Source organism: Hyperolius riggenbachi, chromosome 11 (genome assembly GCF_040937935.1).
Source record: "Hyperolius riggenbachi isolate aHypRig1 chromosome 11, aHypRig1.pri, whole genome shotgun sequence".
NCBI lineage: Eukaryota > Metazoa > Chordata > Amphibia > Anura > Hyperoliidae > Hyperolius > Hyperolius riggenbachi.
Genome location: NC_090656.1, coordinates 215,285,723 through 215,301,335, shown reverse-complemented (window position 1 = coordinate 215,301,335; position 15,613 = coordinate 215,285,723). Strand labels below are relative to the sequence as shown.

Genomic DNA, 15,613 nt, shown 5'->3' with positions numbered 1-15,613 from the left:
GAAACAGCGGCAGAAGCGCCTGACCTGGGCTACAGAGAAGCAGCACTGGACTGTTGCTCAGTGGTCCAAAGTACTTTTTTCAGATGAAAGCAACTTTTACATGTCATTCGGAAATCAAGGTGCCAGAGTCTGGAGGAAGACTGGGGAGAGGGAAATGCCAAAATGCCTGAAGTCCAGTGTCAAGTACCCACAGTCAGTGATGGTCTGGGATGCCATGTCAGCTGCTGGTGTTGGTCCACTGTTTTATCAAGGGCAGGGTCAATGCAGCTAGCTATCAGGAGATTTTGGAGCACTTCATGCTTCCATTTGCTGAAAAGCTTTATGGAGATGAAGATTTCATTTTTCAGCATGACCTGGCACCTGCTCACAGTGCCAAAACCACTGGTAAATGGTTTACTGACCATGGTATTACTGTGCTCAATTGGCTTGCTAACTCTCCTGACCTTAACCCCATAGAGTATCTGTGGGATATTGTGAAGAGAAAGTTGAGAGACGCAAGAACCAACACTCTGGATGAGCTTAAGGCCGCTATCCAAGCATCCTGGGCCTCCATAACACCTGACCAGTGCCACAGGCTGATTGCCTCCATGCCACGCCGCATTAAAGCACTCATTTCTGCAAAAGGATTCCCGACCAAGTATTGAGTGCATAACTGAACATAATTATTTGAAGGTTGACTTTTTTTGTTTTAAAAACACTTTTCTTTTATTGGTCGGATGAAATATGCTAATTTTTTGAGATAGGCGTTTTGAGTTTTCATGAGCTGTATGCCAAAATCATCAATATTAAAACAATAAAAGGCTTGAACTACTTCAGTTGTAGTGTAATGAATCTAAAATATATGAAAGTCTAATGTTTATCAGTACATTACAGAAAATAATGAACTTTATCACAATATGCTAATTTTTTGAGAAGATCCTGTATATCTACGCCCCTGAGGCTAAGATGAAGTCTCTGGGGCGTAGATATACTGCATTAAAATCAATAAGTGGTTAAAGAACAGCACAGCCAGGACTCCACTCTGAATAAGACACTTATATTTTATTTGCAGGCGGACAACGTGCTCTGCAGAAGCAACATACAGTGCAATCCCATTTATTGTATTTTCATTTCATAAATACATACATTCATAGATATAGAAGAAATACATTCATAGAAATACATTCATAGAAATCCACCAGCACCAAAAATTATAAAACCATAAAAAGGCACAAATTCCCTATAAATTAAAAATATGGGGAGACCTTAAAATATAGCTTCACTTTCACAGAAAAATATAAAACTATTCCCTCCTAGACTGCTGTATGCATAGCAGTAATGTCAGGAACAGTTCCTCTGTTACTTCCACTCTGTGTGTCTGTTGCTTGGCTCACACATTTACTGTAGGAAGTTGTGTAAGTGGGTGTGGCCGCACATAAGCAGTGAAAAATCTTATATCCTGTCTAATAGATTGGTGTCACTGAAAACAGGAAGTGAGGGAATGTGTCCACTGAGGAGATTCCCTAACTTACTATTCTAGAGACCACAGTGAGAAACCTGAAAGCAGTGAATGGAAGCCTTGTACTCATGTTAGACTATTCTCGACCGAGTTGATGGATGATTGGCGTTCTTCTTGAAAGTGGACAAATATATCTATCTCCCTTTAGTTACATCAAGAAAACAGCAAGAGAGTAAAATTATCCCTCAGTTATCACCTAAAGCCATTAAACACCACAGGATGCTTTGTTATTGCGGATGAACGTTGTTTAAATCTAAGTCATGCTTGTGGCTGTAAGCCTCTGACACGACGTGGATTTCAAACTACGTGGTCCGCACCTTCCTGCCGCGATCATGCGCACACAGGCCCGGAGATGAAGCCATCAATTGACAGCTTCATCTCTTGGCATTATTTAGGAGCCGCGCCCATTGGCTCCTGATCACATGATCACTACGATCGCCGGTGACCGTAGTGATCACATTGTAAACAAGCTTCACTCACTTTCCGCGTTCCACCGAGGATCGCAGCTGCCCCCTTGCATCCAGCCCCGTACTGACTAAAAGTACGGGTCCTGGATGTATTGTGCCATCCATGTAATGATTCCTGTGAATTTTATAAAAGAAAAGCAGAAAATCCTATTGTAGGCAGTGGACATCTTGCCAAGCCAATGCTGACATCATATCCTCCCTGACTCGTTTTCCTCCCTCCCTTCTCTTGCTCATCGTGTATTCATTAGCTGCCCTTCTCCCAGAGTCTTCAGACCCTCCCACTGAGGTGAATACTAGGAACTGCGTCTCTTTAATTTACACATCCAATCACTGAGTCACCCCTTGCTTGTAAACACAAGTAATCAGAGGGTGTTTCTGATAAGCAGCTAGGCAGGGAAATAAATAGAAGAGGAGGAATATATTATAGATAAAAAGAACTCCCAGCATTCAACTAGGGCCAGTGCTCCTAAAGTATGTGATAACTACAATTACGATAACTACAAACCATAACAGTAGAAAAAGTTATGCAAGTTTTGAATGCAGGTTTAGCATCTGTATCACTTAATACACTCAGACCAGTTGCTGTTGAAATTTGATTTTTATGGTGACAATACCACTTTAAGGGGGCCAAAATGGTCAGTCCTAAAAGGGTTAAGAAAAAGCAGTGTTGTCCGTAGCAGCCAAACAGATTTTCTGCTTTATTTTCTACAAAGGAATGGAAAAACAGCAGCAGTTATTGGATTAGTTCCTGCGGACACTGCAACCACTTTGCTTAGCTTGGGTGTACATGAGGCAAACTGATAAAAGGACATGTACCCATAATGCCACAGTCTGACCCGGGCATGATATTTACCCATAATGCCTCAATGGGCCACAGCAATGTATTTATCATAATCCCATGAAAAGAAGCAATAATACCACCCGCCCCCACGCTGCTGCTTATTCAGCCCCCCCCCCCCCATGACTGCCACATGCACACGCTCCCTCTCTTCACATCGGTGATCAGGTTGCGCATTGCGCTGTCAAACTGAGATCCCTCAGTTTGACATTAGCAGGATTTTTACCCATAATCCCTCACTGGTGGTACTTATTTACCCAGAATTCCTAACTGTGATACTAGTAGCGTATTCACACATGATCCCTCAGTATGACATTATCTGGGTATTCAGCCAGAAACTCAGTGACACACTACCAGTGAATTTACCTATAATCCCTAACTATAACACTATTCATATAGCGCCAACATATTATGCAGTGCTGTACAAAATATATTGTCTTGTCATTAACAGTCCCTCAGAGGGGCTCACAATCTAATCCCTACAATAGTCATATGTCTATGTATGTATCGTGTAGTGTATGTATTGTAGTCTAGGGCCAATTTAGTGAGAAGCCAATTAACTTATCTGTATGTTTTTGGGATGAAGGAGGAAACCGGTATATTTACCCATAATCCCTCAGTGAGGCCTTATGCCGGGAATACATGGGACGTTTACGCGGCTCGATTATGCCGCCGAATCGATTCCCGCTCGTCTCCGCGGGCGATTCTCTTATCTTCTGCTCGTTTTCCTTATCTTTTTCTATTGTCCCGCCCGCGGTATCGATCGCGGAATCGATCCGGCGGGTGATCGGACATGTCGGAAATTATCGATCGAGCCATCTAATGGCTCGATGAGCCGCGGAAACGCAACGTGTATTCCCGGCATTAAGGTACATACACACGTCTGATTCTTCCACAATAAGGGTTTCCACACGCCCGATTTGACGTCCAAACGACCAGTCTGAAGGACCAATCGTTTGGAAAAATCAGACGGGTGTATGAATCCTTAAGTAGTGAATTTACCCATAACCCCTCAGTGAGGCACTGGCAGGGAATTTGTCAATAATCCCTTAGTAGGACTATGATATTTACCCATAATTCCTCGGTGAGGCACTAACATGTAGTTTACCCATATTCCCTCCGTGACACATCAGCAGAGTATTCACCAGGGATGCTCAAATCCAGATCCGGAAGATACCCGGATAGTTGCAATCCGGATATCTCCCAGTAATGCTGTGCGGGGTGGGCTGGGGGGGGGGGGGGTCAAGCTTTCCTCTCTGACGTCTTCTTCGCGCGTCCTTCGGCGCCTCCCACGATGCGGTCCACGCGCATCACGTGACTACAAACCCTTCCTCCTTTAACCCGAAAGGAGGAAGTGTTTGTAGTCACGTGACCGCCGCGTGGACCGCATCGTGGGAGGCGCCGAAGGACGCGCGAAGAAGACGTCAGAGAGGAAAGCTTGACCCCCCCCCAGCCCACCCCGCACAGCATTACTGGGAGATATCCGGATTGCAACTATCCGGGTATCTCCCGAATCCGAATTTGAGCATCCCTGGTATTCACCCTTAATTCCCACACAGTGAGGCACTAGAAGGGAAATTATCTATGAACCCTTATTGTGTCACTAGCAGGGTATTTTCCCATGATCCCTTAGTGCGGCATTGTTAAGGTGATTACCCATGACCCCTCAGTGCGGTACTGGGAGGGTTTTTACCCATAATCCCTCAGTGTGGCATTGTCAGGAATTCTATCCACAGTCTCTGAGTGCTGCACATTCCCCTCAGCACTTCCCCTTAGCATCCGCTTCACCCAGCTTTCCCAGGGAATGGATAGCCTTGTTCTCTAGCAGTTCCACCTTCTTCTCGCTCGGCATCACAGCGTTATTCAGCATGGCCTTGGCCACGCAAGTGATGGGCACAGTGTGGGCAGTGGGGAACATGTAGGCGATGGGCACCATCATCTTCCTGGCAAACCACTCCATGGGGCGGGACTCTACCCTATCAACCATTAGAACTCTGTATGGAGAAAAAGAGAACATTTAGCTACTAGTAAGCCTTCACATAAAGCCATCCACTGATCAAAAAAAATTAAATAATAATAATAATAATAATTATAAATATTAAATCCCTTCTCCCTAAGGTTTTAAGGAAGGAGCTGGTGTGAAACTTTTATAAGGGAAATGGTTTTAGCTCTGCTTCTTAAAGCAGGAGGGACAGCCATACTATCACAGGAAAAGAAACAAAAATAAGTAGATAAATAACTGTACTGTCCACATTTTTTTCACTAAATTTTATAAAGTAAATAAAGAGAAAACTGTTCCTTGTATTTGCACTCATAAATCCCTCTGACTGAAGCCTATCCTGATGTCTTTACCTGCCTTAATTTTTTCTCTCCTAGAAACTGCACTGTCATAGCTAGCTTGCTTTGTAAACACATAAGAGCACAGCATAGATTGTGTTTCAGCAGCTCACTGAACTGCCCTCAGCTAATCAGTAGGGAGCAAGAATGTGGGAGGGGTGACGACAAGCTTCCTTCTCATTGGCAATGTACAAAAAGAGCCAGGCGGACTGAGATAAGATTACAGCAGAAACATTTATGATTATATTGGAATGCTTGCAATGCAGGGTGAGGCTGCAGGCTGCATAACAAACACAGAGCAGTGGGTAAATGGAATTTTATGGCTGACAATCCCGCTTTAATGCTGGGAATACACCATAAGATTTTTCAGCAGATAGATGGCTCGATAGTTAATTTATGACAGGTCGGATCTGATTGTGATGGTTTTTCTTAACAATTTTTTCATAGAAGCGAATGGAAAATTGATCGGCCAGTTAATCTGCCGAAAAACTCATTTTGTATTCCTAGCATTAGTGTTAGGGTTCATTCACACTGAAAACCGCAAATGCAATGCGATTTCTTTGTGATTTACACAATGCAATTTTTTTTTGCTCTTTTCCTGCAGTTTTTGGAGGCTTTGTGCTTTTCACTGGATGCTAGGAAAGGAGCATCCTAGAAAAAAATGCAGCATGCAGAACTTTTGCGATCAGAAATGGATCTTACTAGTATAAAAGTTTTCCTGCTTTATTCATTGATTTGTTGATGTCCTTGCGTTTTGCATGTAGTTGGAAAATGCAGTATGCAGCTTTATATGCTACTTTTTCCAATCGCATGGAAATCGCAAGAACATCAGCAAAATCATGAGAAACATAGGAACCCTTTTATAGTACTGCGGTGCGATTTCTTTGCCTGATGGCAAAAGTTCTGCATGCTTTATTTTTCAGCATTTTCTCTTTTCCTAGCATCCAGTGAAAAATCCCTACAACATTAAATCACAAAACTTAATCGCAAACGCAATTTGGAGTGTAAAAGGGATTTATTATGTATCTTGCAGTAGAGATCAATGCTGCAAGCCACATGAGTGTGATCGCGCCGCGCACTCGCAGAAGATGCTGACCTGGTGAGGTTGGCATCTCCAACGGAGAGTATACCGGGACACCGGAGCTTCGGTGAGGGACGTATCGGTTGCCAGGGGCTGGATGAAGCCCCGGGTAAGTAGATCTTTTTTTTTTTTTAATTCCTCAGATGTGTCCTTTAACTGCTTGCCTACTGGGTTATTTCGATGGGTGTGGCGGCAGCCCCAGGACCGCCTAATGCCATGGGCGGCGCCAGGGGGGTGCAAGGGGGTGCTCAAGCACCTCTAGAATTGTCCAAGCACCCCCTGGCGTGAAATGACTTCAGGCGTCTAAGAGACGCCGAGTCAGTTCACATCGGCAGCCCGAAGCAGCAGAGCAGGGCTACGGTAAGATGGCCGCCCGAAGCCCTGCTCTGCAGACTTGGAGTCTGCAGTGCAGGGCTTCGGGTGGCCATTTTCCCATAGCCCTGCTCGCCGGGTAATGCAGGCTGCAGGCAGGAAGTCATGCGAAGGAAGAGGATCGTGGGAGCTGCGCGCCACAAGGAGGTTGGGACAGGAGGAGGTCGGGACAGGAGGTCTTCTGACTGTAGGTGAGTAAATGGGTTTTTCTTTTCTCTTTCAGGTGGTGCTGCTGATTGTGGTCAGAACTGCTGAGCATTGTGCATATTGTGGTCAGATCTGCTGAGGATTGTGCATATTGTGGTCAGATCTGCTAACGATTGTGCATATTGGGGTCAGATCTGCTAACAATTGTGCATATTGGGGTCAGATCTGCTAACAATTGTGCATATTGGGGTCAGATCTGCTAACAATTGTGCATATTGGGGTCATATCTGATAACAATTGTGCATATTGGGGTCATATCTGATAACGATTGTGCATATTGGGGTCAGATCTGCTAACAATTGTGCATATTGGGGTCATATCTGATAACGATTGTGCATATTGGGGTCATATCTGATAACGATTGTGCATATTGGGGTCATATCTGATAAAGTTTGTGCATATTGGGGTCATATCTGATAACGATTGAGCATATTGGGGTCATATCTGATAACGGTTGTGCATATTGGGGTCATATCTGATAACGATTGTGCATATTGGGGTCATATCTGATAACGATTGTGTATATTGGGGTTGTTGAACATGGTTTTTGTTCAAATCTGCTCATATTACGGATTTTCTTGAGAAAACCTGCAAAATTATGTGAATTTTCTGGGGAAAGGGTCACCAAAACTTGGGCCCTCTGTCTTTGCGTTGCACTTTTAAAGGGAACCCGAGGTGAGAATAATATTGAGGCTGCCATATTTATCTCCTTTTAAGCAATAACAGCTGCCTGGCTGCAGTGTTAGTCCTCTGCCTCTAATTCTTTCAACCATAGACCCTGAACAAGCATGCAGCAGGTCAGGGATTTCTGACAATATTGTCAGAACTGACAAGATTAGCTGCATACTTGTTTCTGGTGTAATTCAGTTCACTACTGCAGCCAAATAGATCAGCAGGGCTGCCAGGCAACTAGAATTGTTTAAAAGGAAATAAATATGGCAGCCTCCATATCACTCTCACACTGGATTTACTTTAAATTACAGTTAGCCCCGCCCTCATCAGGTCATGACCACACCATTTTTAGCCACACCGTTTTTTTGCCGCGGCGCGCTCCGCAGGTCATCAGCTACCCCCGGAAATTGGTCCAGCACCTGCATAGCACCCCCTAAAATAAATTCCTGGAGCCACCACTGCCTAACGCAGATCGGTGTAAGGTCCTTGGGGCCTGTTTAGCAGGAGATTGCACGTGGTAATGCTCCGCCTTTAGCCTCCCAGCGGCAACCGCCGCTAAGAGACTGTTAGACAGCGTTCCGCTGTCTTAATTACCAGTACATCGCTGCGATCTGAGGCATCGCTGTACAAGGGATCAGAGGTGATCGGCTGTCATAGGCTGAAGCCTATGACAGACGATCACAGGGATTGGCTGGTGGGGGAGGGAGGGCGCGTTTAGAAAAAGAAAAATAAGGAAATTTATTGTAAAGATAATTACATAAATATTTGCTAAAAAAACAAAAACAAAAACCCTGGGGGAGCGATCAGACCCCACCAGCAGGAAGCTCTATTGGTGGGGAGAAGGGGGGAATCACTTGTGTGCTGTGTTGTGCGGCCCTGCAGCTAGCCCTTAAAGCTGCAGTGGCCCTTTTTAAGAAAAATGGCCTGGTCTTTAGGGGGAATTTAACACTGCGGTCCTCAAGAGGTTAAAGTGTACCAGTGATCTAAAAATAGCAAAAATTGATATTTACCGTGTGCTTCCTCCAGCTCCATAAACAGGTGCGAGTCCCTCGGCATCCTCCCGCGGTCTTCCGTTCAGCCACGATCAGCCCTGGTAACTGGCTCAGTCGGGTCCGCGCATGCGCAGTAGATCCAGACTGACGCGACTGAGCCAGTTACCAGGGCTGATCGCTGCTAAAAGGAAGACCGCCAAGGGACTCAGACAAACTTATGGGGGTGGAGGAAGTCCCCAGGTAAGTATCGATTTGTGCTATTTTTAGATCTCTGGTTTACTTTAAGGAGGCAAAATAGCAGCACAGGAGCTAGATTGTAAAGCTGTGCACATTCCCCTGGCAGTTTTGCTGCACAGACTAGTCTCTCCCCCTGCAGGCCGCACACACCCGCTGCAATGACATCACAGGCCTGCTCTGCTGTCTGCTCTCTCTCTCTAAATACCACTTGTTTCTTAGTCCCTGTCCAATTATCCAGAAATGCAGATTTTGATGTGAATAAACACCAATATGTCACTTATATGTGCAATTATTACAAAGCAGCGCTGCTGAATAAGGCCTCTTTTGCACAAACTGTTTACAGGCAGTGAAATGCCTCTCAAACTCTCACAACTGCTCACTGCTGCCTGGCAACTGCTTGCTGAGCACACAGCTCAACAGTTCGTGGAAAAGAGGCCTAAAGATAGGTAATGTCAATCAAAGAGCAGTAAAAGCGGGGGATTTCCTCTGTGTAATAGTGAGAGGTTTATACTCACGCCGGTCTGAAGATGGAGAATCTCTCGAAGCCCATTTCTTCTATTTCAGCCTCCACTTCCCCCTAATGAGAAACAAAGTGCATTATGGGGCTGATCTACTAAGAACAGAAAACTCTGGGATGCAAAACGGTAATCCACAAACCTTCCAGCAGCCCACACCATAATCTGATACGACCCAGGTGAGGTCTGCAAAGATAAGTCTACGCCAGACTTAGGCCTCCTTTCCACGGACCGATGATAGGCAGTAAAATGCTTCTCAAACTCTCACAACTGCTCGTTGCTGCCTGGGAACTGCTCGTTGCTGCCTGGGAACTGCTCGTTGCTGCCTGGGAACTGCTCGTTGCTGCCTGGGAACTGCTCGTTGCTGCCTGGGAACTGCTCGTTGCTGCCTGGGAACTGCTCGTTGCTGCCTGGGAACTGCTCGTTGCTGCCTGGGAACTGCTCAGCGCTGCCTGGGAACTGCTCAGCGCTGCCTGGGAACTGCTCAGCGCTGCCTGGGAACTGCTCACTGCTGCCTGGGAACTGCTCACTGCTGCCTGGGAACGGATTGCTGAGCACACAGTTCAACAGTCCATGGAAAAGAGGCCTTATGACAACACTGACTTATGACTTATGTACATTGCCACCTGCCTTGCATTTGCATTGCATTGCATTTGATTGGCTTCAAATAGTGTTTAGAGATGTCCCAAGAGATGCAAATGATTCTGACTTGCAAGCAAATTTCATGCAACATTAATGCCTCTTTTCCACGAACTGTTTAGAGGCAGTGAAATGCCTCTCAAACTCTCACAACTGCTCACTGCTGCCTGGCAACTGCTTACTGCTGCCTGGCAACTGCTTACTGCTGCCTGGCAACTGCTCACTGCTGCCTGGCAACTGCTTGCTGAGCACACAGCTCAACAGTTCGTGGAAAAGAGGCCTAATGCAGATTTAAATTTGGCAGTCAAACTGGCAGGATACAATTTGCATGAAAAACTGGATGATTACCATCCTATAGACCAGGGGTCTCAAACTCGCGGCCCGCGATACAATATTTTGTGGCCCCAAGGCCCCAGAGCTTGTAGGGGCCCCCAGTGGCTACAAGAGGAAAAAAAAATTTTTCAAATCGGCCTTATAGTTTTTGAGAAAATCGATTTTAAAGTTGCAAAGGAAAAAAATACACATTTAAAAACCCGCCGACTTTAATGGTTAATAGCAAATCCACCTTAAATGCTAGAAACCCTAAATTTGCAGGATATGTTAAGGAGATCATTAGGAATAAGAGGAAAAAACAATTTTTCAAAAAGACCTTATAGTTTTTGAGAAAATCGATTTTAAAGTTTCGAAGGAAAATAGTATACTTTTAAATGCGGTAAATGTCACTTTTAGTAGCAAGCCTAACGGTAGTGTAATTTTACATGTATCAAAAGAAAGAGCAATACATTTCCTGACAGAGTTTCCAGGGGGTCCATACGCAGCCGCAGCGCTTTGGCCAGGTATCGCTATACAGCCGTAATATGGCTGTATGAAGATTCCTGGCATTTTTTCCTATTTTCCCAATTTTTTTTTTTATGTTTAGAGTGGGCGGGCAGAGGCGGCGATCCGCCGCGATTGACGTCAGGAGGGGCAGAGCTGAAGCTGAAAGCTCTGCCCCTTCCAGGAAATGCCGGCGGATTGCCCCCGGGGCAATTTGGGGGCTCTGCAGCCCTCGTTTTGCGGCGGGGACACGTGAACTCCCTTATGCGGCCCAGCCTCATCCTGACTTTGCCTCCTGCGGCCCCCGGGTAAATTGAGTTTGAGACCCCTGCTATAGACCATATCTCTAAGCTCCGATTAACACTTGTATAGGGTTTGATCTCAGCCATCCCACTGAATTAAAAAACAACCAGGAAAGGACTTCAAACACAAGAAAATAGGACATGCTGGATATGGGAGAACAGAAGGCAAGCAAATGCAAAAAAGAATGGACTGCAAATATTAGGTAACACTGCTTCATAGGATCTCATGCAAAAGATAGACTCTACTACCTTTATGCTTGGTACACACCATGCAATTTCCTGTCAGATAGGTGGGTCGAATCAATAATTTCCAACAGGTCTGATCTGATTTCTGATCATTTTTCAGATCGATTTTCTGTTCACTTCTGAACAAAATCAATCAGTATAACAATCAGAACTCAGATAAGACCTGTTGGAAATGATCGATTCAACCTATTGATCTGGCAGGAAAATACATGGTGTGTACCAGGCATTACATTCCAATTACAGGATGAAAAATGTGTTTTGTTTAGTGTGGTAAGGGGAAGGAACCTCTTTCATATTATTACTATGTCCTCTGTCCAAATCTATGAGACGTTTCCTCACTTCCTGTACAAACAGGATGTGGGGAAATCTCTCCAACAGTGACAGTGAAAACATTTTTAGTACAAAATCCCCAAACAGTTTGTATTGCTAAAAAAAAAAAAAAAAAGTGGTTTTCCTACTTTTTTTTTTTTTTTTTACACATACAGTTATCTTGATTGCTTTTGTGCACAAGGAATTTCTTCTGTTTAAAAATCACAAGTTCCCAAAGTACAGTTTATATGCTCTTTAAAGGTGTGTGTGTGTGTGTGTGTGTGTGTGTGCGTGCGTGCACACGTGTGTGTTATCATATCCAGAGACCATTTCTCTCCTTTTTCAGCTTCTGTGAAGCATTCAGCTAAGATAAAGCACTGCCAGGAATGTTTACTAATTAAGGCTGATAAGGAAACATAAACAAAAGACAATGTAATCACTTCCTCTGAATAGGTTGCTGCTAAGCTTCCCACTGAAGAAGAAAGTACTGTGTTTAAAGTAAACCCATGATTTAAAAAAAAAAAAAAAGTTAGATAGATACTCACCTCGAGAAGGGGAAGCCTCTGGATACTACAGGGAGTGCGGAATTATTAGGCAAATGAGTATTTTGACCACATCATCCTCTTTATGCATGTTGTCTTACTCCAAGCTCTATAGGCTCGAAAGCCTACTACCAATTAAGCATATTAGGTGATGCGCATCTCTGTAATGAGAAGGGGTGTGGTCTAATGACATCAACACCCTATATCAGGTGTGCATAATTATTAGGCAACTTCCTTTCCTTTGGCAAAATGGATCAAAAGAAGGACTTGACAGGCTCAGAAAAGTTAAAAATAGTAAGATATCTTGCAGAGGGATGCAGCACTCTTAAAATTGCAAAGCTTCTGAAGCGTGATCATCGAACAATCAAGCGTTTCATTCAAAATAGTCAACAGGGTCGCAAGAAGCGTGTGGAAAAACCAAGGCGCAAAATAACTGCCCATGAACTGAGAAAAGTCAAGCGTGCAGCTGCCAAGATGCCACTTGCCACCAGTTTGGCCATATTTCAGAGCTGCAACATCACTGGAGTGTCCAAAAGCACAAGGTGTGCAATACTCAGAGACATGGCCAAGGTAAGAAAGGCTGAAAGATGACCACCACTGAACAAGACACACAAGCTGAAACGTCAAGACTAGGCCAAGAAATATCTCAAGACTGATTTTTTTGAAGTTTTATGGACTGATGAAATGAGAGTGAGTCTTGATGGGCCAGATGGATGGGCCCGTGGTTGGATTGGTAAAGGGCAGAGAGCTCCAGTCCGACTCAGACGCCAGCAAGGTGGAGGTGGAGTACTGGTTTGGGCTGGTATCAAAGATGAGCTTGTGGGGCCTTTTCGGGTTGAGGATGGAGTCAAGCTCAACGCCCAGTCCTACTGCCAGTTTCTGGAAGACACCTTCTTTAAGCAGTGGTACAGGAAGAAGTCTGATTCAAGAAAAACATGATTTTCATGCAGGACAATGCTCAATCACACGCGTCCAAGTACTCCACAGCGTGGCTGGCAAGGGTATAAAAGAAGAAAAACTAATGACATGGCCTCCTTGTTCACCTGATCTGAACCCCATTGAGAACCTGTGGTCCATCATAAAATGTGAGATTTACAAGGAGGGAAAACAGTACACCTCTATGAACAGTGTCTGGGAGGCTGTGGTTGCTGCTGCACGCAATGTTGATGGTGAACAGATCAAAACACTGACAGAATCCATGGATGGCAGGCTTTTGAGTGTCCTTGCAAAGAAAGGTGGCTATATTGGTCACTGATTTGTTTTTGTGTTGTTTTTGAATGTCAGAAATGTATATTTGTGAATGTTGAGATGTTATATTGGTTTCACTGGTAAAAATAAATAATTGAAATGGGTATATATTTGTTTTTTGTTAAGTTGCCTAATAATTATGCACAGTAATAGTCACCTGCACACACAGATATCCCCCTAAAATAGCTAAAACTAAAAAAACTAAAAACTACTTTCAAAAATATTCAGCTTTGATATTAATTCGTTTTTTTGGGTTCATTGAGAACATGGTTGTTCAATAATAAAATTATTCCTCAAAAATACAACTTGCCTAATAATTCTGCACTCCCTGTAATGAGGCTTCTCCTGTCCACGTACGTCAGCCCATTCCAGCACTGGGACTCCCGAGCCAACAGCAACCTACCTTTGCCTGCTTGGCCTCTGGCAGAAATAGCAGAACCCGATTGGGTCCACTCGACTCGCACCTGTGCAGTACAGGGGACCCGATCGGCCTCGCCCATTTCCGCTGAAGCCCAAGGGAAAGCAACCAGTGCACCTATGCAGGACCAGTGACAAGCAATGACATGTTGGCTTTCAGGGGATCCCAGTGCTGGATCCTTTCTCCTGAGGACAGGGGAAGCTTCTTTAGGATCTTTTTTTTTTTTTTTTTTTTTTCCTTTTTCCCCTGAGGGCTCTTTCACACCAGAGCCCGTTTTCTGCGGTGTAACGTAAAGTCGAAACTTTGAGTTAACCAAGGTAAAATAAAAGTCTATGGACTTTCATTTTACCTTTCACCCCCGACGCTGCGTTTAGTTGCAGTTCGACGCACCCGGGAGCTTAATTGTCAGGAGCCTGTGTTTTCTGTCAGGTGAATTAATAGCTACCCACTGAACGTAAGATCATGTTAATCACCCAAAACAATCATTCCCACAATTTATCTTTCACAATATCTAAGTGTCACAATGTGAAAGGTGCAATATGTTGATGGGCAATACGGTAAACGATCTGAACATTACACAATGCAGAATGTACAACAAGTGCCGTAGACCTCGCAGGCACATCATTTTATTATGGTTCATAGCTCTGTACACACTGCTGACTATAAACAATGATCTGCCAATGTGATCTGTAATAACGGTTGTTCGAAATGCACAAGAATAAAGGTAGAAGTGTTTATTGCCAATATCAGAACAATCTGTCCATTTTTTTTACCGTGTGAGTACCAGACTTGACTGTTTGAATGCCATTCTGCTCCCAATCTTTTTCTCTGGCAGATATTGTGGTGAAACCCCTCCCACAATATGATGTCATGACCATGGTCTTGACAGTTTTATGTCTGTGAACCTCATTGCATTATGGGGGGGAAAAAAAACAGCTCTTTGGCAGCTGGCAAGCAAGCAGTATCTGTGCATACAACTCTCAGTAACAAACAATCCGCAGAGCTGCACCTGACAGCACTAAAGATGTTGTCACGTGTAGTAAATTTCAGAATGTAAATGAGGGAGAGCAAATCTTTTATAATGGGCAAACACTGACTAAATAATTTATTAACATTATAAAAAAATAAGCAATTTTATTCATTGTCATTTTTCTCTACAGTTCCTATTTAAAGCGGTCTGAAAGTCAGCATTTCTACTTTGCTCTAAACGATTCCTCACAGCTTTAAACCTACTATCCCAGACATTTTTTTTAGCAGAACATCACTGAAATGGTTAAACAAAGCACTTTCTCCTGCTATTCAGCTTCAAATCCACATCCAAACTGGAGATAACAGTATCTTTGTTTACATTCCAATGTTGATACGTGTGTGTGTGTGTGTGTGTGTGTGCGTGTGTGTGTGTAAAAAACACTTACTGAGAAGCTCTCTGTGCTTCAGGCACACAAACAGCTCAGAATAACTCATTAGAAGATTTTAATATATAATAAAAAGCATTTAGAATAAAATGCAATGGCAGCTTTCAGGGCAAGATAAACTACACTTTGGAAACTTGTAATTTGTAAACAGAGAATATTACTTGTGCACAAAAGCAAATATGATCACTATATGAATAATACAAAGTAGAAAAACACATTTTTATTAAAAGTTATGTCAAGTTTCAGACCACTTTAAGATCTGTCCAGAGAAGCAAAACTGTCTTCTATTAGGAAAGAAGCATTTCCAAACTTGGGTTATAACAGATCGTAGCGAGAGTTGTCGAAAGGTTACTGAATAGTTCTGCAGTTACATGAACACACCCCCAATGCCAGAACTTTTTCAGATAAATCCGATACAACCCAAATACAGTACAGTTGCACCCTGTCACCACGGTTATCATG

The 15,613-nt window shown here is 43.8% G+C and overlaps 1 protein-coding gene across 1 annotated transcript in view; it reads right to left on the bottom strand.

Moving 5' to 3' along the window:
- Positions 1-4,308: 4,308 nt before the first annotated feature.
- The window catches only part of LOC137539100 (oxidoreductase HTATIP2-like), a 34,165-nt gene continuing 22,860 nt past the window's right edge, over positions 4,309-15,613 (bottom strand). Inside the window, exons 5-6 of the mRNA XM_068261581.1 lie at positions 9,217-9,278; positions 4,309-4,797 (exon numbers count right to left, since the gene is read on the bottom strand). Of these exons, the coding sequence (XP_068117682.1) occupies positions 4,563-4,797; positions 9,217-9,278 (297 nt within the window). The 3' untranslated portion in view covers positions 4,309-4,562. The remainder of the gene's footprint in view (positions 4,798-9,216; positions 9,279-15,613) is intronic.